This window comes from Mixophyes fleayi, chromosome 11, assembly GCF_038048845.1.
Source record: "Mixophyes fleayi isolate aMixFle1 chromosome 11, aMixFle1.hap1, whole genome shotgun sequence".
Lineage (NCBI taxonomy): Eukaryota > Metazoa > Chordata > Amphibia > Anura > Limnodynastidae > Mixophyes > Mixophyes fleayi.
In genome coordinates, this window is record NC_134412.1 from 51,288,816 (window position 1) to 51,311,353 (window position 22,538).

The 22,538-nt window shown below is 38.6% G+C and overlaps 1 protein-coding gene across 3 annotated transcripts in view; it reads right to left on the minus strand.

Annotated features, from left to right (window-relative positions):
- Positions 1 to 22,538, minus strand: part of TRIM29 (tripartite motif containing 29) — a 67,221-nt gene that overhangs the window by 20,427 nt on the left and 24,256 nt on the right. For all 3 annotated transcript variants that reach the window (XM_075190815.1, XM_075190816.1, XM_075190814.1), the window contains exons 3-4: positions 8,806 to 9,039; positions 6,811 to 6,997 (exon numbers count right to left, since the gene is read on the minus strand). In XM_075190815.1, the coding sequence (XP_075046916.1) occupies positions 6,811 to 6,997; positions 8,806 to 9,039 (421 nt within the window). The remainder of the gene's footprint in view (positions 1 to 6,810; positions 6,998 to 8,805; positions 9,040 to 22,538) is intronic.

Consider the following 22,538-nt stretch of genomic DNA (forward strand, 5'->3'; position numbering starts at 1 on the left):
TGCTGCAATGTAGCATAACAAAGTAGCATATTACTTGTAGGATATAGGCTTTTAAGATGAATGATAAACTACTGCAGTTGGAAAAAAAAATGCAGCGATTCAAAAAAGCATTTTATGGTTGATTTAAAAAAAGAACTGTACCTGCTTATTTTACTTTTAAAAAGCTCAGATATTTGTATGTGAATGTTATATCCCTTTAGATTTTGGGTTAATGGTCCCTTAAAGTACCACTAAACCTCACAAAAGAAATGATCACATTAGTCAAATGTACAATGAAGTTAAATCTATTTTTCTGCATAAACTCATAACTTCAACTGTCCCGATTCGTTGACCCCAAAAGGGTGGGGGTTATGGATAAGTGGACATGGCTTCACTGTGAAGAAGTCATGATTGGTTGGAATGGGGTGTGGTTTGTGTGAAGTGTGGACTTGGCTTGTAGAGATCGGGGGCTGGGCTTATTGTGTCCTGATTTTGCCTAGATACATTTTGAGAGGCATTGGTAAGCTGATATTCCACTGTTAAAAAAGTAGTATTTATCCACTCCACTACAGACAGCCCCTGAAACCCCCTCTCACATTGTCAGAACAGTGTCCTGCAATCTGCTATAGGTCCAAAAAAGAGACTACAAGCAATTGAGCTGTTGTGACATCATGACCATGACCCTGTGTATAAATACACCAATATATATATAGTTATGTATAGACACTCCAGTTATTGTATATTGTTTAGCTCAGGAATACAATCTTTTATATATATTAAAGTCAAGTGTCTTTTGCTTAGTCTTTAATGTGGAATAAAAATACGGAATATGATTAAATGCAAATGAAATAAAAAGTCAAGTCCTAAAGCTCTGTATTTTTCTACGTCAAATTTTCCAAGACTAGTGGATCAGGAGATGCATAATATACGTTTATTGTCAAAGGTTTATAAAAAGATAACGTGAATGGCTGCATCTGAGAAATGATTGAACGTTGGTGCTAGACCATGATATGGAACCCCAGTGATCCTATCAACATCTAAATAAACTATTTTTGGTTGTGCTGATATGTCATTTTGTATATGTATTGATTAAAAAGGTAAGAATCCATTTTGCATGGCATAATGCATCATGAATTAAATAAAGTGTTACAACAGTAAACCTTGATGTGAAATATTGGACAGTTTACTGTTAACATTACAATGATTATAATTCCAATACTGAATTTACAGGAAGAACCTGGCCTTTTCTAGATAACTTTATCAGTTACAATCATTGCGTGTCATTGTCTGCCTTGAACTCCACACGTATAGCAGCAATCAGTCAAGTAAGAGCGACATTTAAAAGGAAAAGAAAGCTACTTTATGTCATTTTCTTAAATTATCTGAACTGGTTCTACTAACATTTGAGAATTGTGTAACAGACATTGCATCTCACAGGAGCTGCAACTCTCTAGTTGAGCTGTTACTTTGCTATTACTTGTGTGTGATAGATGTTTTAGACAACATTACTGAAGGCAGTAGTATTATAAGAAAGGTTTACAAATTCAGGACCTGACATATGATAAAAGTGTATATACAAGTAAAAATACAATGTATAGACAGGGACTTATAGAAACGGCCTGAGTCATTAAGGAGAGCAAAGCATAAAAAATGGGGACTTAAATCCTCTATCTGTACACAGATAAAGGAAAACTCCTATAAACTCTTATTCTGGTGGTATTTAGTCCCATCCAGACTGAAAACAATTTATCCGGCAACCTCTACCCTTTGCTGGCGCAACTGTGGCCAGCGCGGCTCCCTGTCCCACATCTGGTGGAGCTGCCCAAAAATCATCCCCTTCTGGAAGGAGGTAGCTGATCTTATTCATAAAATAACGAATCAAAGATCTCCATTCCATCTATCTTACTTTCTCCTCCCTCGACTACCTCCTGACACCCACAAAATAATGTGGTTACTCCCGGGCCATATCCTAAATGCAGCCAGATGCTTAATAGCCAGGAAATGGAAACATTCAGAGAGCCCTTCTGTTGCGGCACTAATTCAAAGCGTTTGGCATATTCATAACCTAGAGCACATGACTAGTGTAGTTAATGATCGCCCTTACAAATTTCTCTCCACATGGCATAGGTGGCAAGAATACTTCACAGCTACACATTCCTCTTCTTGAAAAATGTAAATATCGATACTTCAGTAATTGTTTGAGCTAAGTCTCGCTAGGCTCTTTTTCCGCTTCCTTCTTCTTTGTTCTTCCCCCTACTAACACTCCCTTCTCCCCCCCCCCTACAATCTGCCCCCTCTCTGTTTTCCACTTATATTTTTTTTTCCCCTCTTCCTCCCCCTTTCTCCATCTTCCCTTCATAGTAATCCGGTTATCTCATAACCACAATTCTTTTGAATCTCGCTTTACCCGTATATTATTAATCTCAAGGAGCACTCCGTTTGTGGTGGTTCTGAGGTCCTTATTTCACCTGTATTATAAACTATCGCTGTTAATACTGTTATGAGTTGTATGATCACAACATATGCTGTACCGTTTATTCTTGACAAAAATCTGAATAAAAATATATTTAAAAAAAAAAAAAATGGATACTTTGCATCTGGGCAAAACCATGTTGCATTGGAGGAGGAGGTAAATTTAAAATGTGGGGACAGATTTATAGTTGGATTAAGGCATATCCTAAATCAACTTTAAATTTCAGTGTATAAAAATAAATTATTAACCATTTGTGCGCTACATGAAAAAAACAGCCAGTATTTAACTTATGTGCAAAATAATAAACTCATTTGCACCCCTTGCATTGTAACATGGTTTGTCCGGGAGAACATTTACTTCTTTTTTTTACCTTACTTTCCTTAATGTCCCATAGAGAGGAGAGAGAGATAGACAGAGAGAGGGATTTAACACTGCAACAAAGAAAAATAGTTTTGCTTCTTTTCCAGTGATATAAGAAGACAAACACATATCTGCAGATTTCTTGAAACAGTTTTATATATAAATATAAATATTATATTATTAACTATTAATAATAATTATTATTAATTAAATATGAATTATACATCCTAATATATAAAAGCGATAGTCCTGTGCAATTCTTAAAACCGGAATATATCATATCCAAATAAATATAGAAACCAATCTACATACATAGGTATCAATAAATAGACATTTGCTATAAACTAGATGTAGTCCATTTATATATGTGTTTGAATTAATATTTATTATAAACAAATAAAAAATAAAAAATAGAGATTCCTAATTATTGGTATATAGAATCAGCAATAATATTGTATATCTTGATGGTACCAAATTGATACATAAATAAGATACAAATGTAACAATAATGTAAATCAATACCACAGTAGATGTTAGTGAGACTCACTGCTTTGAAAAAGTCTGCATCTATCAGACGAATTGCGTCAGCGAGTCCTATCTATCACATACCCGTGGATCTGAGAGACCCGAATCAGATAGTGTATATCACTTCATTGGAAGGAACCAACTTCTTTAGAAACTTTGTATCCTGCTATTTTTTTCATACAACTTTAATAGGGTGCGCACCCGCGGTCACGTGACTGCTGCTCAGATGTTAATCGTCAAAGCTCTAAGAATCGAGGACTCTGGGAATACATGTGTACAGCCTAGCTGATAATAGAAAGTGTCTTCAGCGAAAACCGTGAGTTACATGCTAGCGGTAAATTGACATATTGGAACATTTCCTTATGAAGCCTGTGAGCCTAAGAATACTGACTATCTATATGGTTCTTTCCTACTTATGTTTGCATAGGTCTTGAGTCCTAATCATTTTGGGTATAATTATTCCCTAAGAACTTGTTGACCACATATGCACAAATAGGGTCTGGATCTACTGTGGTATTCATTTACATTATTGTTACATTTGTATCTTATTTATGTATCAATTTGGTACCATCAAGATATACAATATTATTGCTGATTCTATGGTATATACCAATAATTAGGAATCTCTATTTTTTATTTGTTTACAATAAATATTAATTCAAACATATATATATATATGTATATATATATATATATATATATATATATATATAGACTACATTTGGTTTATAGCAAATGTCTATTTATTGATACCTATGTATGTTGATTGGTTTCTATATTTATTTGGATATTATATATTCCAGTTTTAAGATTTGCGCAGGACTATCTCTTTTGTGTTTGTGTTACTATTGTGGGAATTCACTATCCCCCGTCCAGCTGCAGTCTTAATTTACCTATACTTTTTTCTTTTTTAATTCTTTAGCGCCTGATTTAATATTTTTAATCTTAATATATAAACTGACAGTTTGGTGTGGTACCTTTACGCTAAGAAACAATTTGGATGTATGAACTTTCTTTGTTATAGCTGCATTTGACACCACAATTTTCCTGCGTGAGTTTGATAGGCTCCCCACATCACCACTTTGTGCCACTATCTAGCAGTCAGTCTGTAGCTTCCTGCTTGCCTCCATCATCCTCCTGTTATCATTTATCTCTCACATGCAGCCCCTTCCTCACTAACATAATCAGAGAAGTGAATAAGGCAAAACTTAAAGAATTAATTTTTATATTGAATGTTAGGTTTCATGGCCCTTATTTTTCCATAATAATAATAATGTTATTGCTCAACATCATCTGATCAATGTTCATTCTATTTAGGGAAGGAAGGTAAAGTGGTTAATAAAAAACAAACATTGCAAGCAATAGTGCTGCAAACACCAAAATGAACTCAGAAAAGCAATTAAGCTCCTCTGCATGGCACCTTATGTTCTACGTAACATCCTGGGAAATAAAGAATAGCAGATTAATATGATTAGTCCTGATAGAAATAATATTCATACCACATTATAAATATTTATAGGTGAATTAACAGCTCCTGAAATATTGAAATAAATTGATATCTTAGAATATGGCAGTTAACCTGCTGCTTTATTAATTTATTGTGTATAATGAATGGGTCTTAACCCAATATTGTATAAATTTTCATGTGAAATGAAGAGGGATCTAGAATGAAAATAAGTACTGGAATTTAGCAAACAGGAAGATATAGAATGTCTTCTGTTACTGCGAGTCACAAAACTCTCCAATGTACCTTCACAAAAAAAAAATTTAAGTACAGGACACATTTAATGTGGACTGTGTGACTAATTTTTTAAGGGGAACCCTGTCATTTTCATGTAACTGACTGCTCAATAAGATTGTTGTGTTTTGTGCCACAGATTGACCTCCTTGATATGAATAAATGTTCCATGCCCCAAAGTTACAAAAGCCCTGGGGGTAAATTTATGAAGCTGCGGGTTTGAAAAAGTGGAGATGTTGCCTATAGCAACCATTCAGATTCTAGCTGTCATTTTGTAGAATGCACTAAATCAATGATAACTAGAATCTGATTGGTTGCTGTAGGCAACATTTCCACTTTTGCAAACCCGCAGCTTGATAAATTTACCCCCTGGAATGGTTCCAAGAACGTGACTGTGAATTAAGTTCATTGCAGTGACCTCACCAGTCAACAGATCTCAATCCAAATGAGTGTATGTGGGATTAGATGGAAGAAGCTATCTAAAGTAAAGGTCAACTAACATCTATTTTTTTTACAATTTTGTTTGCAGTTTTAAAAAGGAAGAATAAAATATACATTTGACAACAAAAATCACATTATCAGACCTGGGATAGATAAGAAATATATGTTCACCCATACTTCATTGATCCTTCTCACTTTAATGACCTCAAAACAAATGAATATTTCCAGTAAGAGCGCCATGGCTTCCATGACTGGTATGCGCTGTCCTGCAATATTACTATCATATACTCAAAGCTCCATACAAAATCCATCCAATTCAAGAACAGGTGAAAGGAGATCTGGATAGCAATGCACCACATAACGACTGCTAGCCTATGTAACCACTAGCTGGTTTGCAACAATTATAGTACACACACACATGATTTGCTGTAGCTTTTTGAACCCTTTGTTGAGTCCATGCCCAACATATTCCTGCTATTCTTAGTGCAATGGGAAGAACAACTTGCCATACCTTCTCCATTTATAACCTTGTCCCACTAAATCCTTCATAATATCCTTTGCCCTGACTACATCTATGGCACTGACTACCTCTGTATCATATAATCACAATAACTTTCTTCTTCACTGGAGGTTGATACCATCAAGGGTCTCTTCATACCCTTGATATATCCTTGCTAAATTTTGCTATTGTGTGTTGCTGTAACATGATTTTTTCCATTATGCAAAACTTTGGAATACAGTATGTTGCTGTCATATGAAAAAGGCTGGCAAAAAACAGTAATGAGTACTGCTACCAATGGCTAGTAGACTGAATTCAGATCACAAATACTGCTTGCGTATAGCCAAATGCATTATTATTTGTCTAAAATGCATTTAAATCTATACCTGCCTTTAAAATAATTTCAATGCAACTTATACAATTTAAAGGACTACTGTACTTAAAATACTGTGCCTCATATCAAAGAGTAACTAAGAACATTCATGAAAATACATGTAAATAGATCTTTGCATAGCAAATGTAAATGAAATGTTAACCATCTCAAGTTCTGACAAGGTACAGACAACTTACATAGACTTTGATAATGTTATAGGATGCCTTTTTAGAGTCAATTGTTTTATATTTTTGATTAATTGGCCTCTTGTGTGGCCAGTAAGAGGGCTTCAATGCCTTGTACACAGTGTCTATATAACATAAATCTAGCTCAGTTGTTATCTATGATGTAATTCTATTTTACTACACACTATTACATTTTGTTACACTTTGACTTTAGTACCCATTTCAGTTCTGTCTTACCATTCTTTTCAACTAGATTCCGACTAGCCTCTATTTTACTGTATTTGTCCACATTCTTCTTGGAGACTGTAATCAGTTCCTCTCTTAAGCCAGCCATAGCTTGCGTCAGTTTTTCTCCTTCCAGAGTCACTGTGTAGGTAGGCAGTGGAGGTATTGGAGGAGCATTTCTTATAACCATCTGAAACTCCTACAAAAATATATACGCATTAGATTTAGAGTTAAAATACATCATCTGAGAGGTGGTAGATGGTAATGATCGACAGTTTCATTTCTGCACTGCCCTTATATCAATTATTTTTGTATATTACACATCCAGTTCCATTAAAGCATGTACCCCGAAATGCTGCTACAGATTATTCTGAATTTTTTTGTTTTTCTGTTGAAGACCTTTTTAGACCCCTCCATTTACTTGAATGAAAAAAATGCTAATTTGACTATGAGTTTTAGACTGTGCCTGAGACATGAAAAATTAAAGATTGCTTTATCCTCCGTGCTCCTGAACACAATGTTATGGCGCAAAGGAAAAAAAACATTTGTCTAAATGTACCCTTAAGCTAGGTACACATTACAAAAAATTACTGCAGATGTGATTTTTGTATCGATTTTAACAACGACTAAAATTCCTGATGAGCATGAAGAATTATGTGTACACACCTATACGATTTACCTACAGATCTGTACTCTTCTTCATATCTGTACATACAAATAAATGTGTTTTTCTGCTTTGTCATAGAATTCTATTTTTGTACAGCTGAGGAACTACCTTTTATATGAACGCTTTACTATCTCCTAATTAGAATCAGAAGCTTACCTTCCCACAATCAAACAACAATATATATATAAAATACATATAACAAACAAAGAAACAAAAACATAAGCCAATAAAAATATTGTTTGAACTCTTGCATCAGCACTAAAAGTCAGTCTTCCCAGTAAGATCCATTGTCACAACTGTATATAATGTAAAATGATATACTTAAAATAATTACAGTTCATGAGTCTTTTAATTATTTAGCAGTATTGCAGATTAATATGAGTAAACCTTTGTTATACATGTCAAAGGATTTTACGGATTACAAAAGGAGTGGTTTGTTTAGTGCATTAATTCACTAAGATCCTGCTCCTGCTTACAGATGACCTTTACTGATTATGTCTTAACGTAAAGGAGCTTTTGAAAAGTAGGAGCTGTGAACATCTAGTTGTTTCTGAGGTTAATGATTTTGACAGGACTTCCGGACACTTGTCATCTCTTTGTGACTTTGGACATATTGCTTCATCCCTGCACCCCGGACACTCAAAAATTAGTGAGTGTGACCCCACACGAAGGCTATGACAGCATGTACTGTAAGAATTGCTTATTATTATGCATAGCCAGAAAACACTATCAATTTCAAGTTAAGTTAAAAAATGTGTTCATATGCACAGCAACAGCAATATGTCAAAAGTATTATTAAAACTAAACTAAGGTTAGCTCTTGCTGTAACTACAAAAATATTTAAAGCTGCAGTTACTATTTACAAATTCATAGACATCATATGCAACAACTGTGATTTCTACTGTTAAACAATCAGACTTCGGATGATATTTGATGCAAGTTTAACATAATCTGTGTGAATTTGACCCATTGTGTTACAAATGTGTTACAAATTGACATATTCTGTGAAATTCCTTATGCTAATTATTTAAAATCTGTCTTTCACAGCTAAAAATGCTGTCTGAAGACACACCTGTTTATGGAACTTATACTTTGATCTGTGTGGAAATTCCACAACCTTTCATATGACTGTTTTATGACTCAGTAGATGCAAAAGATGAACTGTAAACATCTAGTTAAAGCAACCTGTACATTCAAATTATGAAATGCATGAAAAATAGCTTGAAGTAATGACTTCATACCATAGATAGTTCTCGTGCTATTGCTATATTAGTTCTCACATTCACTGAAGTCAATTTTTTTCAAGAGAAGTATGTGCTATTTTCTTTACATTAACTCACCTGTAAGAAAAGTACGGCATCTGTGGTATGTAACAGCTTGTCTCCATCATGTTGCTTATCTTGAAGTTGATCTCTTTTCACTTGTAAATCACCTATAATCTGCTCAATAAGATCTACAGCAGCTCTCTCCTTTTGTTCTAAAAGGGATTTCACCTCTTCCTGCTGTCTCTGAAGTTCTCGTATAAGATCCTTGAAGCTATGGTCCACAGCTGACTTTTGGTTTGTTGTGAAATTCTAGAAATAGGAAATATTAAAAAAGATTGAAATGCAATCACTGTTAGACAGGTCACTACAACTAAGTCACAATATATTTGTAAACAAAAAAGTTGACAAGAAGGCACATTGCTAGACTGTGTTTTTTTCTCATTATGAATAGACTATTAACTCTCAACACAATCTACACTTGTTTAAAACACGCACACTTTTATGGGTATAACTTTAAAATCTGAATGCAACAAAGAGTAAAAACATAAAATTAGTATTATTAACATTATTATTGTATAATCATTGTAAACCTTGTTTAATAAGTAAAAACTATGCAAAGGGGCATTTTCTAAAAAGTGAAACTGGTTTTTTTATTTGTATTTTAATTACCACTTTATAAATAAAGTAAACTGCCAGCCTGACTACTTTTCAAAGTGTAATAATAATAGGTTCAGCTTGTCCCACTTATCTTTATAATTGCAGTGACTTGGGTTGAATTAGTTAATGTTTCATTCAGTCATTACTTCAAAGTAACATAAATGTCAAATTATTGTTGTAGGGAAATACATGAGGAAAGCAGAAGTTGATAGGGAACACACTGTGAAAAGAAGACAGGTTGCTTAGTGTGTTTGATGTAAATCCTCAATGCTTGTTTTTCTGTCTGTATATCTAGAACATGAAACATGACACTTTCAGAATATGTGTGATCAAAAAATCACCTGGGATAAAGCTATTGCAAGATGCACAGCCATAGTATGTGTAATATGCAAATATGTATAGATGTTTGGATACTTGCAGACAGGATCTGCTTGAGCGAGTCTACTTGTAAATGGCCTGCTTTGTCTTTGGGTGGAGTTATATGGAGCATTAGCAGAAATGATCACCTCTGCTGCTCAAAACCATTTAATTGCTGGGACATAGAATATACTTTCCCAGCAGTTAAAGGGCTTCCAGGGCAACACTCTCTGTGCAGGGAATGCTAGGGTGAGGGGCTTAATAGCCCCAATTGTCTTCCCTCAATCCACCATTCAAATAATAGGCCTGTTACAACCTCATAAGTACAAACACATTTCTACTGATGCAAAAAACCTTCATTAGAATTTGGATGATGGGCTTGCAGAAGAACCTTGTTCAGATCAGCCTAGATGTTAAAAATGTATGACATTGTATATTGCAATAGTGTTATCCCTAGTTATTTATTTCTAATATTCATAGTGTGTAAAGCATTTTTCTATACATGGTTAATATAATTGTCTAACAATATACACTGTTTTAAACTGGCAAACTATATGTTGCCACAAAACTATATGCTTTCAAAACTCCATACAGTAAACATAAATGTGTTGTTATTATTATTATTATTATTATTATTATTATTATTATTATTATTATTATTATTACAATGACTATTATTTGCTCTTAAACTGGAGGAATATGAGAAGCTTCTTCAACTAATTGGTAAAGAAAAATTTGTAAAATGTTGAAAACATTTTCTAAATTTTAACCCTGGTGCTCATCAAAATGTAATGCTACTGACTGGGTTCTACCTCCCAGCAGAGGCGGTAACTGTGATTTACATCTACTACAAATGGAATATTACTGAACGCGTGACACTTCCCTGAGGGAGAAATACCAGGCATTCATTGAATTTTGTTTTTGTCAGAAAAATGATCTTTCTACTTAATGATCACTATTTTACACGTATTGTATGTTCATGAACTTTTTGGCCAAATGTACTTCTTACTCAACTGACTTCATTTAATGTATTTGCTAAAACAAATACTTTAACATGAATGATATAATATTTTTTAGAATTTTTTTGACATGCTTCCATTTATTTTAGCTTTTTAATTTGATTAATGTGTAAATGAAGCTACTGTTACATAGTTGAGTGTTAAAAATTCTAAAGCATGCTCAGCAAATGACTTTATTACAACATACATTCAGACTATCATTACCTATCATTGTTTCCTGAATAGTCTCTATGCACTTATCTTATGTGTATAGTAACAAATGCTAGGAGACTTTCAAACAAGATAACTGAACTGGTATAACAGACTTGGCTGGATAAAAATCATGATTTAACAATGAATTTGGAATGCTATAGCATATTTATAAATTATTTGTCTATATGTAAACACATTTAAGGAGCTGTCTGTGAAGATAATAGTAAGATAATAACAATGTAGAGTCCATATGGGTATGGACAAAAGCAAAAAGACAGCTGTAAAGTACTGACTGGGGATTGGTTTAAGTCACTGAACCTAAATGACTGTACTGAATTCAGTTATTACAAATTGAAAGGCCAGCAAAGTATAATATGGTGCTTGTCATCTGTAATTTAAACTTCATATTTAAAATAATTGGTGGCCTTTCTTTGCAGACCCTGAAATGTCTGGTAGCATTACAATGCAGGCCACTGGTAAGAAAAAAGAGAGCAATTGTAAAGCCATATTAAAGAGAGCATTTAAATTATTAGATATAGAAGGGACTGAAAGTTACTTATGAAAACAGTGGTCTAAGTGGAAATTTAGTAGTGGCGATAAAGAAGTTGATAAGCAAATGGTATTTGATACGTTTACAATGAAAGCAAGAGGATAAGTGGCAGTATGGCATACCACCGGATACCAGCCCACATTGACCACTGTGTGTATATATATGTTATACAATGAATACTGCAAAAAATATGAAATCATCATCATCATTTATTTATATAGTGCCAACATATTCCGTAGCGCCTTAATAAACAAACTGGGTAAAACAGACAAAGAGGTGAGAAGGCCCTGCTTGCAGGCTTACAATCTATGGGACAATGGGAGTTTGACACATGAGGTTAAGTCTGCAGTCTAGCTGGGCCGAAATGCAAAATGTAAAGGTAAAAGTGACTCATAAGCTAAATGATCCTGTCACACAACAATGTTGGTCAGGGGGTAGTTGTCTTGTGTAAAATTGTGTAACGGGTGGTAATAGGGTAATGTAGTAATGTTAAGAGGGTGGTTGAGGAATATTATAAGCTTGTCTGAAGAGGTGGGTTTTCAGAGAACGCTTGAAAGTTTGTAGACCAGAGGAGAGTCTTATTGTGCGAGGGAGAAAATTCCATAGAGTGGGTGCAGCCCGAAAAAAGTCCTGTAACCGGGAATGGGAGGATGCAATGAGGGTGGATGAGAGACGCAGATCGGAGTTGCCGAGTTGGGAGATATTTTGAGGCAAGAGAGATGATGTATGTTGGTGCAGTTTTGTTGATGGCCTTGTAGGTTAGTAAAAGTATTTTATATTGGATTCGGTAGAAAACAGGCAACCAGTGTAGAGACATAAAGAGTGATTCAACGGAGGAATAACGATTTGCAAGGAAAATCAATCTTGCCGCAGCGTGCAAATAGGATTGTAGGAGTTTGAGTCTGTTTTGGGGAAGACCAGTAAGGAGGGAATTGCAATAGTCAATGCGGGAGATAAGTGCATGAAATACGGTTTTTGCAGTTTCTTGCGTGAGATATGTGCGAGTTCTGGAAATGTATTTTAGATGTATGTAACATGATTTAGATATAGAGTCAATGTGGGGACCAAAGGATAGGTGTGAATCAAGGATTACACCAAGGCAGCGATCTTGGGGGGGTGGGATTTATGGTCATGTTATCAACATAGATAGAAATGTCAGGTATGCTCTTGTTGGTGGGTGGGAATATTATTAACTCTGTTTTAGAAAGATTAAGTTTGAGCTGGCGAGAGGACATCCAAGATGAAATGGCAGAAAGACAGTCAGTTACACGGGACAACACAGATGGTGAGAGATCAAGAGAGGATAGATAAATTTGGGAATCATCTGCATAGAGATGATACTGAAATCCAAAGGAACTTATTAGATTTCCAAGAGAAGCGGTATAGATAGAGAACAACAGAGGACCTAGCACTGAGCCTTGCGGTACTCCAACTGATAAAGGAAGCGGAGCAGAGGTGGACCCAGAGAAATTAATAGTGAAAGAGCGATTAGAAAGGTAGGATGTGAACCAGGATAGAACAGTGTCTTGAAGACCGAAATGAAGTAAGGTTAGCAACGATTGCGACTGTATAACAGGCTGTCACAGATTGCACATCTAATCTGCAAATGTATTTAAAGCACATAAACAGCAGGAAAAAGAAAACATAATATTTGGCCAAAAAAAGTCTAGGAGACACAAGTGTAGGAGATGAAGCGAAAGCAGTTCCCACAAAGGATGTCTATGTTCATTATTTAAATGTTACTTATTGAGCACAGGAGAAGGTGTGGTTCCACCTACACAAAATTAAGCTTCTTAAGCCAGTATGAGCATGGTTTACGGAAGGACTGGTCATGCCTAACAAATTTTTATGAGGCGGTAAGTTTCAAATTTAATCTTGTTAATGCAGTTGATGCAATACATTTGGCTTTTGCAAACTTGTTCAACAGTTTGTTACATAACATGAAATTACTAAATCTAGGGGAAGATATATGTACATGTGTAGAGAACTGGTTACAGTATAGTAAACCAAGGGTAGCTATATATGAAATATATATGGACAGAGCTAACGTTATTAGTGATGTACCACAGAGCAAATATTGAGCCAGGCCTGTACTTTTCAATATTCTTATTAATGACCTTGAGGATGGTCTACACACGGCACCACACTATGTAGAGATAACACAGAGCAGGAGAGTATCTTGGTACATAAATATTTACACAAAATGACTTTGAAAGTGGCAGGAGCAATGTCAATCGATAAGTATAGGATTATGTACCCATGCTGTGGTAATAACTATGATACTTATATATTAAATGACATAAAGATGTGAAACACTAAGATTGGAAAATTACTTAGGAATGCTAATTGACAGAAAGCTGAGTAGCAGCACACAGTGCCAGGCAGTGGTTGCAAATGTGAAAAAGTCCTCAGATGGATAAAAATGTCCCTGATTATACTTTATGCCAAAGGTGCTTCTTAACCACCATATGCACAAAGGACCACTTAGTTATTCTATTGTTTACTGCAAAGCGGGTGTTGCATACTTTAAATAAAAATATAAAAATTATTGCCCTCAGCTTTGTGTTGTGGTTTATTTATGACCCTACATGGAGGGCAGTTTACTCACAGTTTACTAATATAAACCCAGTCTAATGTTGGGATGACACAATGTAAAGAGACCTAAAGTGTGGGTAAAATTGGAAAACACTCCCATTCTAAGGGCGGAATTCAATTGGCCGTGTTACTGCTGAAAGTAACGTTTCCTGCGCACTATTACCGTTAGTATGGTAATCTTTAATGGGAACAGCTAGCAGAAATCCCAGTAAAATTACCGTATTAACATTAATAGAGTGCAGGCTGCGTTACTTTTGGCAGTAACGCAGCCAATTGAATTCCCACCTAAGACACTAAAGTTATAAATTAGTGAAGTTTTTATCAATGTTATTTCTGTTTCAGTGTCTTACATTATTACATAGTAAAGGAACATCAAATTCCCCAGTGTGACAGATAATTTAATCCCCAATTACAGTAACAACCAAAACCATTTATTATAATTTGAATTGCAAGAGAATAGAGAGTTTGGGTGCCTACAATTGAACAGAATAACATAAGAGTCTTAACAACATCCGTTCTTTTTTAATTTAGTTTAGTTGGGGATATACTTGTCACCTAAATTTGTTGTATAGGTATTGCTATATCATTATAGTAATCCCATATATAGGTTAATTCCCATACTACATTTAGGGACAGATTAAATTCATAAAAAATCTGTGTGAGCTGCCTCTGGAGGGCTGCGAATGTGGTACCCCAAAGCCCTGTTGAACAGCATAGAGGAGTGCATAAACGCTTTTAAAATGCAGGGCTACAAGGGGTTAATTGTGCTCCTGAAAACTTGTGCCCAGGAGTGATTGACAGGAGGAGGATGAAGGCCCTGATTGGCTGGGGGAGTAACAGGAAGAGGATGTGCAGGAAGGAGGAAAAAGAGAGAGCAGCATGGTAGAAGGAACAAGGGGGAAAACGTGCAGCCGAGCAGAGACAAGAGTGAGCTGCTGCCAGAACTGTGACATTGCCAGCAAAGCGGACGGAGAACAGCTGGGTACACGCAGCGGGGTGCCAAATACAGTCTCCACTAACTGAAGAACCATCTCAAGGTAAAACCCTAGCCTGCAGTGTACTGCACACACCCCAGTGTCAGAGGGAAGAGTGATGAGAGAATCTATCCAAAACTGACATTGCATTCTTGTACAAGGAAGGATTGTGAGAGCTTTTCCCCCAGATCATACCTTTACACAGGCTGCAGGGAACAATTAAGACGGTTGTTTCAGCTATATCCCGTGTGTGTACTGATATCTGGACACCATACCCTGTTGCAGAGCACATGTGCTGATAGAGATTCATTGACTGTTGAGAGGACAGCGCCATCTTGTGGCTGAAATGAGCAACAGCCCTGCTTTCTACTATAATACTTAACCCTTGATGGAAACCTCTGCAGGACATTAAAACACTACCAAATTCCTGTACACAGGTCAGCCCAGGACTGAGTGGAAAATATGGTAAAGTTACCAGGGATAATATTGGTGCACCAAATGTTGAGATGGATGTTAATGTTATGTGATTTACCTAAGAATTGATTTATTAATATTGAAGGTGGGACATTCAGTGTTAGTGGTACCGCTGCAATTCAAGTTAACTCAGCAGTAGATGCTAGTTAGCGCGGTAGTGACCGTAAGAGTCTTGATGGGTTATTATTGATGGTTTTTGCATCATCACCAGTCAGATATTGTTAACGTGAAAGTAGTAACTGTGATTACCAGTGTGCCTTATTAGACAATGTGCATTGAAGATGTTATCGTTATTCTGCCTTATACTCACCAGGTGTATGTCATATGTTAAATGCTATTGTGCTCTATGCTGATCAGACACATTATTTTGTCATTACTATTGAGCTGAAGGGGTCAGTGGCGCGGTGTCTTACCGAAACTATCCTTACCGCATTCTCAATAAACCCAAGTTGTTTGACCAATCCTTGTCCCTGTCATTGAAGTATTTATCTCCTGACCACCGGATATCCGAACAGAAAAAAACCTGACTCGTGTCTGGAGGACAAGGTAAGGGAAGGATTCCCACCAGTACTCGACCACCACACGAGACACCTTTCATGGATATTTTCTGACAGAAGTAATGCTGATTTCTGCTTGTGCCCCATAGAGGTGTGAGCAAAAATCTGTGTTACATTTTACCGTAGTAACGCTAATAAAGCGCGGCCGCAATGTTCTGAGGAACATCGATGCCAATTGAAACTGCTCAAAAATATGGGATTAAATATCCTACCACATATTTCACATGTGTCTTTTGTGTTGTTACTATACCTTGAGTTTGGAAGGTGTGAATTAGTTTTTTTATTTTACCACTTATTTTGATCACATAACCTGAAAATCCAGACAGAGAATTACATAGCAGCAGCAACTGTGAAATCTTCCAATGCAAGCCATTAAAATGAGTGGGACTAATACTTTGTTTTCAAGACAGCACCTAAAATTAATTTTAATTACACCATACACTGCCATCATCAACCACCGCCTGCTGTGCTTTGTTTCCCCTATCACAAAGGGGGTAATTTATAAATGGGTGGAGTAGCACTAATGAGCTTCAGTGTACTTTGGCCTCTGATTTGTTTTTAGTTTTACACTGTTGTGAATGGATTTAAATAGTACGATACATAGTCTTAGGGCCTGAGTCATTAAGGAAAGTAAGGCAAAAAAAGAAGTAAATTCTCTTGGACAAACCATGTTACAATGCAAGGGGTGCAAAATAGTTTATTATTTTGCACATAAGTTAAATACTGACTGTTTTTTCATCTAGCACACAAATACTTGATAGCTTTATGTCACTCACCGTACTGTGAGTGCCTCTTCCCGGACATTTAGGAACCGTGGCCGTCCTCCATCCTGAGGGTCTGCGCATGCGCAGCCCTTTCCTATACTTCAGTGTATGTCCCTTTAACTCAATTGGCAGATCAGGCAACACTCCCTATATTAAGCACCTGTGGTCAACACCACGTTGCCTGATCTTGGAGTCTCATTCCCCATGAGTCTCTGAAGGTGTTCCTGTGTTTCCTCGTTTATTCAGCCCAGCTGATTCCTGTGGTTTCCAAACCACTTCTACCTCTGTGGTTTCCAAACCACTTCTACTACTGTGGTTCCCATACCACTTCTACCATCTACTGTATCATCGTGACTGTGAGCTGATTCCTATCCGCTGCCTCCGTGCACTACAGTCTTCTAACCACTTCAACTCTACCTTGAATCTTTTGGACTGTTAGCTGATGCCTATCCGCTGCCTCCGTGCACTACAGTCTTTCATTCACATCCACTCACCTGTTCATGATTGTGACTGCTAGCTGATTCCTATCCGCTGCCTCCGTGCACTACAGTCTTCAACCTGCAACCCGTCTGTGTTTCATCGTGACTGTTTAGCTGATTCCTATCCGCCGCCTCTGTGCGCTTCAGTCTTCAGCCCTTGTCAACTCTCCCGTGTTTCCTGGAGTCTGCTGCCACTATTGCTACCCGCTACTCTCCGTGATCAACTGTTCCAGTTCAACTCTGCTCTGGTGTCCCATCGTTACTGCACCTGCTGGTTGCTATTGGCTACCTCCGTGTTCCCGCAGAGACCCGCTGCTGTTACTTCTCAGCGCTACGCATCCATCTACTGCTGATCCGCTCTCCACGCCTTCCTGGGTTCCCTGCTGGTCTACCTACCTGTGCGCTGCACCTGCTAGACTACCGCTTCACCCATCCAGGGACTTTGCATCCTGCCGGCCTCCTGCCGTTCAGGTATCTCTGCACTTCTGTCTGACTGCCTTCTCCTGAACCACGGTATGCATACTTCCCATTGACTGTGCTGTGTATTGCATACCTTGCTGGACTGTGTTGGTTCTCCTCTGGAGTGTACTATCCGCTGAGTCTATTGCCATCATTGACTGTGTTATCTCATGCTGGATTACGTCAAGAGACTTTCTATATTGGCAGTGTTGTTCAGTCATTTATACATTTATATTGTGCATATTACTGTGGATCAAAGTCAAGGTGCCCGTGTATATATTGTGTTGCAGTCTCTCCCCGTGCACCTCCTCACATATATATTCAGTGGTACAACTTGCTAGTGGCAGACCACTGACCCCTGTTTCCAGTTTCACCTGCTCCAGTATCCTCTCACATAGCAGTGGTACAACTTGCTAACGCAGACCACTGACTCCCCGGATACCTCCACTTGGATTCCATTCCTTCACTCAGACAGCGGTACAACTTGCTATCCGCAGACCGCTGACTCTCATCATCTCCTCGTTCTGTTGGACATTCCTCCTCACTATAGCAGTGGTACAACTTGCTACCGCAGACCACTGACTACCTTCACGTGTCCTTTGTCCATACAGTTCCTCGTGTATTACTACCTCCATATTGCCAGTGCTGCTAGTCATAGACTTTCCTGAGCATCTCATCATCTGCTATTTCCTGTTCCGTGATCACCCTGCTACCAGAGTACCATATTACCACCTATACTGCTCTGGTAAGCCTATCACCTGGTGATCCCTGGGTAAAGACTCCTAGTGCCCGTGACAGTAAGATCAGGCCATGACAGACCCAGATACGGAACCTACCGCTAAAGAGATGCTGCAGCATCTGGTCAGCCGTGTGGAGCAACAGGATGCTCGCCAACAGCTGTTACTTCAATGTTACCAATCATTAACCTCCCAAGGAACATCTGGACAGACTGTTACAGCTAATATTGAAGCTCCTGTGCTTTCCTCCGTTTCCCCAGTGCCATCCCAGGTGTCTACAGCTCCTACGCTTCACCTGCCTACTCCGTCAAAATATGACGGGGACCCCAAAACTTGTAGAGGTTTCCTTAACCAATGTTCAGTCCATTTTGAACTCCAACCTCAAAATTTTTCTACCCATCGTTCCAGAGTGGCCTATCTTATCTCATTGTTTTCGGGACAAGCCCTGGCTTGGGCCTCCCCCCTGTGGGAAAGAAACGATCCAATTCTACAAGATAGTGCCAAATTCATTTCCACGTTCCGAAGTGTGTTCGATGAACCAGGTCGTGTGACCTCCGCTGCTTCCAGCATTCTTCGTTTGCGACAAGGCTCCCATACAGTAGGACAGTATGTCATTCAATTTAGGATCTTAGCCTCTGAACTTCAGTGGAACACTGAAGCATTAGTTGCCGCCTTCTGGCAGGGGCTCTCCGATAAAATTAAAGATGCACTGACTACCCAAGAGCTTCCTTCGTCACTAGAAGATTTGATCTCTCTTTGCCATCGTGTAGATATGAGATTTCGTGAAAGAGAGTCTGAGAAAACAACAGCTGTCAAAGCACCTCTTCGTTTAAACCCTCAATTTCGTCCAGCTCCATCCTCTGTGATTCCCATGGAGATAGGACGTTCCAAATTATCTTCAGAGGAAAGGAAACGAAGAGTAAAGAATAGACTCTGTATCTATTGTGCTGATTCCACGCATATGCTCAGCTCTTGCCCTAAGAGATCGGGAAATGCCAGGCCCTAACTAGTTCTGGAGAGGTGAAGTTAGGGTCCCTGGAGTCCTCTCCATTGTCTATGAAATCTAAAGTCTGCGCTTTTGATGTTACGATTTCCTTTGCTACCAAATCCTTTGAGTCACAGGCATTGATTGATTCCGGAGCAGCAGGAAATTTCATTTCTAAATCACTAGTGAATCAATGGTCCCTACCAGTGATCACTTTAAAAACACCCATTACTGTGACGGCTATAGATGGATCACGCCTCATCAATGGTCTCATCACCCAGAGTACGTCTCCAGTAACCCTTCAGATTGGTGTACTACACCATGAAGAAATTTCGTTTTTAATTCTTCCAGTTACGACAAGTCCGATTGTCTTAGGCCTTCCATGGCTTCAGTGTCACTCTCCCCAGATTGACTGGCGCACCCCTCAAGTTACGTCTTGGGGGTCTGAATGTCACCATCGTTGTCTCTCTCAAGTTATTCCTCTTAAAGTACAGCGATCTTCCATCTCATCTTCCTCCCCGGGACTCCCTCCTCAGTATGCTTCATTTGCCGATGTGTTTGATAAAGCTCAGTCTGAACGTCTTCCTCCTCATCGTTCTTGGGATTGTCCGATCGACCTTCTACCTGGCAAGACTCCTCCCAGGGGTCGGGTCTATCCTCTCTCGTTACCTGAAACTCAAGCCACATCTGAGTACATACAGGAGAATCTCCAGCGTGGGTTCATTCGACCTTCCACCTCTCCCGCTGGAGCTGGGTTCTTCTTCGTCAAAAAGAAGGATGGATCATTACGCCCTTGTATAGATTTTCGTGGACTCAACGCCATTACTATCAAGAATCGGTATCCCATTCCGCTGATCACTGAGCTATTTGATCGCATCAAGGGAGCTCGGATATTTACTAAGTTGGATCTTCGTGGTGCTTACAATTTAATTAGAATCCGTTCCGGTGACGAATGGAAGACCGCGTTTAACACCAGAGATGGGCATTACGAATATTTAGTAATGCCCTTCAGGCTGTGTAATGCCCCCGCTGTTTTCCAGGGTTTCATCAATGAGATCTTTCGGGACTTATTATATGTATGTGTCGTTGTCTACCTAGACGACATATTGATCTTCTCACAGGACCTGCCTTCTCATCACCAACATGTGGCAGAGGTCCTCTCCAGACTACGGAAAAACTCGTTGTTCTGTAAATTGGAGAAATGTTCATTCGAGTTACCCCAGATTCCATTCTTGGGGTATATAGTTTCCGGAGTTGGCCTGAAGATGGATCCAGACAAAGTAAATGCTGTACTACATTGGCCTCAGCCAACTACTCTTCGTGCCATCCAGCGTTTCTTAGGTTTTGCCAATTACTATAGACGCTTCATTCAAAACTTTTCATCCATTGCATCTCCCATTGTGGCCCTAACTCGGAAAGGGGCTAATACTAAGCAATGGTCATCTGAGGCTCTCCAAGCCTTTCAAATCCTCAAAGAGGCCTTCTCGTCTGCTCCCATTCTGCGACAGCCTGATGTGACACTCCCCTTCTTCCTAGAAGTAGATGCCTCTAATGTGGGCTTAGGAGCTATTCTCTCCCAACGCTCGGAGCAACAAAAATTACATCCTTGTGCCTTCTACTCTCGGGGTCTTCTGCCCGCAGAGAAAAATTATACTATCGGGGACAAGGAGTTGCTGGCCATCAAAGCTGCATTAGAGGAATGGAGATACTTGTTGGAATGAGCTCGCCATCCGGTGACGATCTTCACGGATCATAAGAACTTGTCATATTTGCAATCTGCTCAATGCTTGAACCCTCGTCAAGCAAGATGGTCTCTTTTCTTTTCCCGTTTTGAATTAATTATAACCTTCAAACCAGCCGCTAAGAACAAGAAAGCTGACGCTCTATCTCGAGCTTTTGTGACGTCCTCTGATGTAGAAGAGGTTCCCAACCATGCTATTCTAGACCCCAAATGTATTTCTCTGGCTGCTTCATCCACCAAAATGCTACCATTTGGGAAGACCCTTGTGCCTCCTACTCTGAGGAGGAAAATCCTTTCGTGGTTCCATGCCTCTCGTTTTTCTGGACACGCCGGTGAACACAAGACCTTTGAGATTCTCTCTCGTAGTTACTGGTGGCCTTCAATGAGGAGAGACGTCAAAGAGTTCATTGCTTCCTGTGAGCTATGTTCCCAGTTCAAATCCTCCCGCAGAACTCCAGCAGGGTTGCTGCGACCACTACCCATTCCGTCCAAACCGTGGACCCATATTAGTATGGATTTCGTTACTGACTTACCACCTAGTAAGAATCAGAACACTATTTGGGTGGTGGTGGACAGATTTTCGAAGATGGCTCATTTCATTCCTCTGGCTGGTTTGCCTTCCTCGTCTATTCTGGCTGAACACTTCATTAAAGAGATCTTCCGTATCCATGGATGTCCGTCTGAGATTGTGTCGGATAGAGGAGTACAATTCGTTTCCAGATTCTGGCGAGCCCTTTGTAAAACCTTGGGCATACGATTAGCACTCTCATCTTCTTACCATCCGCAATCTAACGGACAAACTGAACGTGTCAATCAAGATCTTGAGACTTTTATAAGGATGTTCTCATCAGCCAATCAAGACAACTGGGTAGAGTTGCTTCCTTGGGCTGAATTCGCCCATAACAACATGTACCATGAGTCATCATCCAAAACTCCATTTTTTGTGGTCTACGGTCACCATCCGTCTTTTCCGGAATTTCCTGCCCTCCCGCCCACCCAAGTTCCTGCGGTGGAAACTGTTTGTCAGACCTTTAAAAATATCTGGTCTCAGGTCAAAACCTGTTTAAAGAAGACATCTATCAAATATAAATCTTTCGCAGATAAGAAGAGGCGGGCTATTCCACCACTAAAAATTGGAGATCGTGTCTGGTTATCCACCAAAAATATTCGTTTGAAGGTCCCATCTATGAAATTCGCCCCTCGTTTTATTGGTCCATATAGGATCATTCAAGTAATCAATCCAGTATGTGTGAAACTTCTTCTTCCTA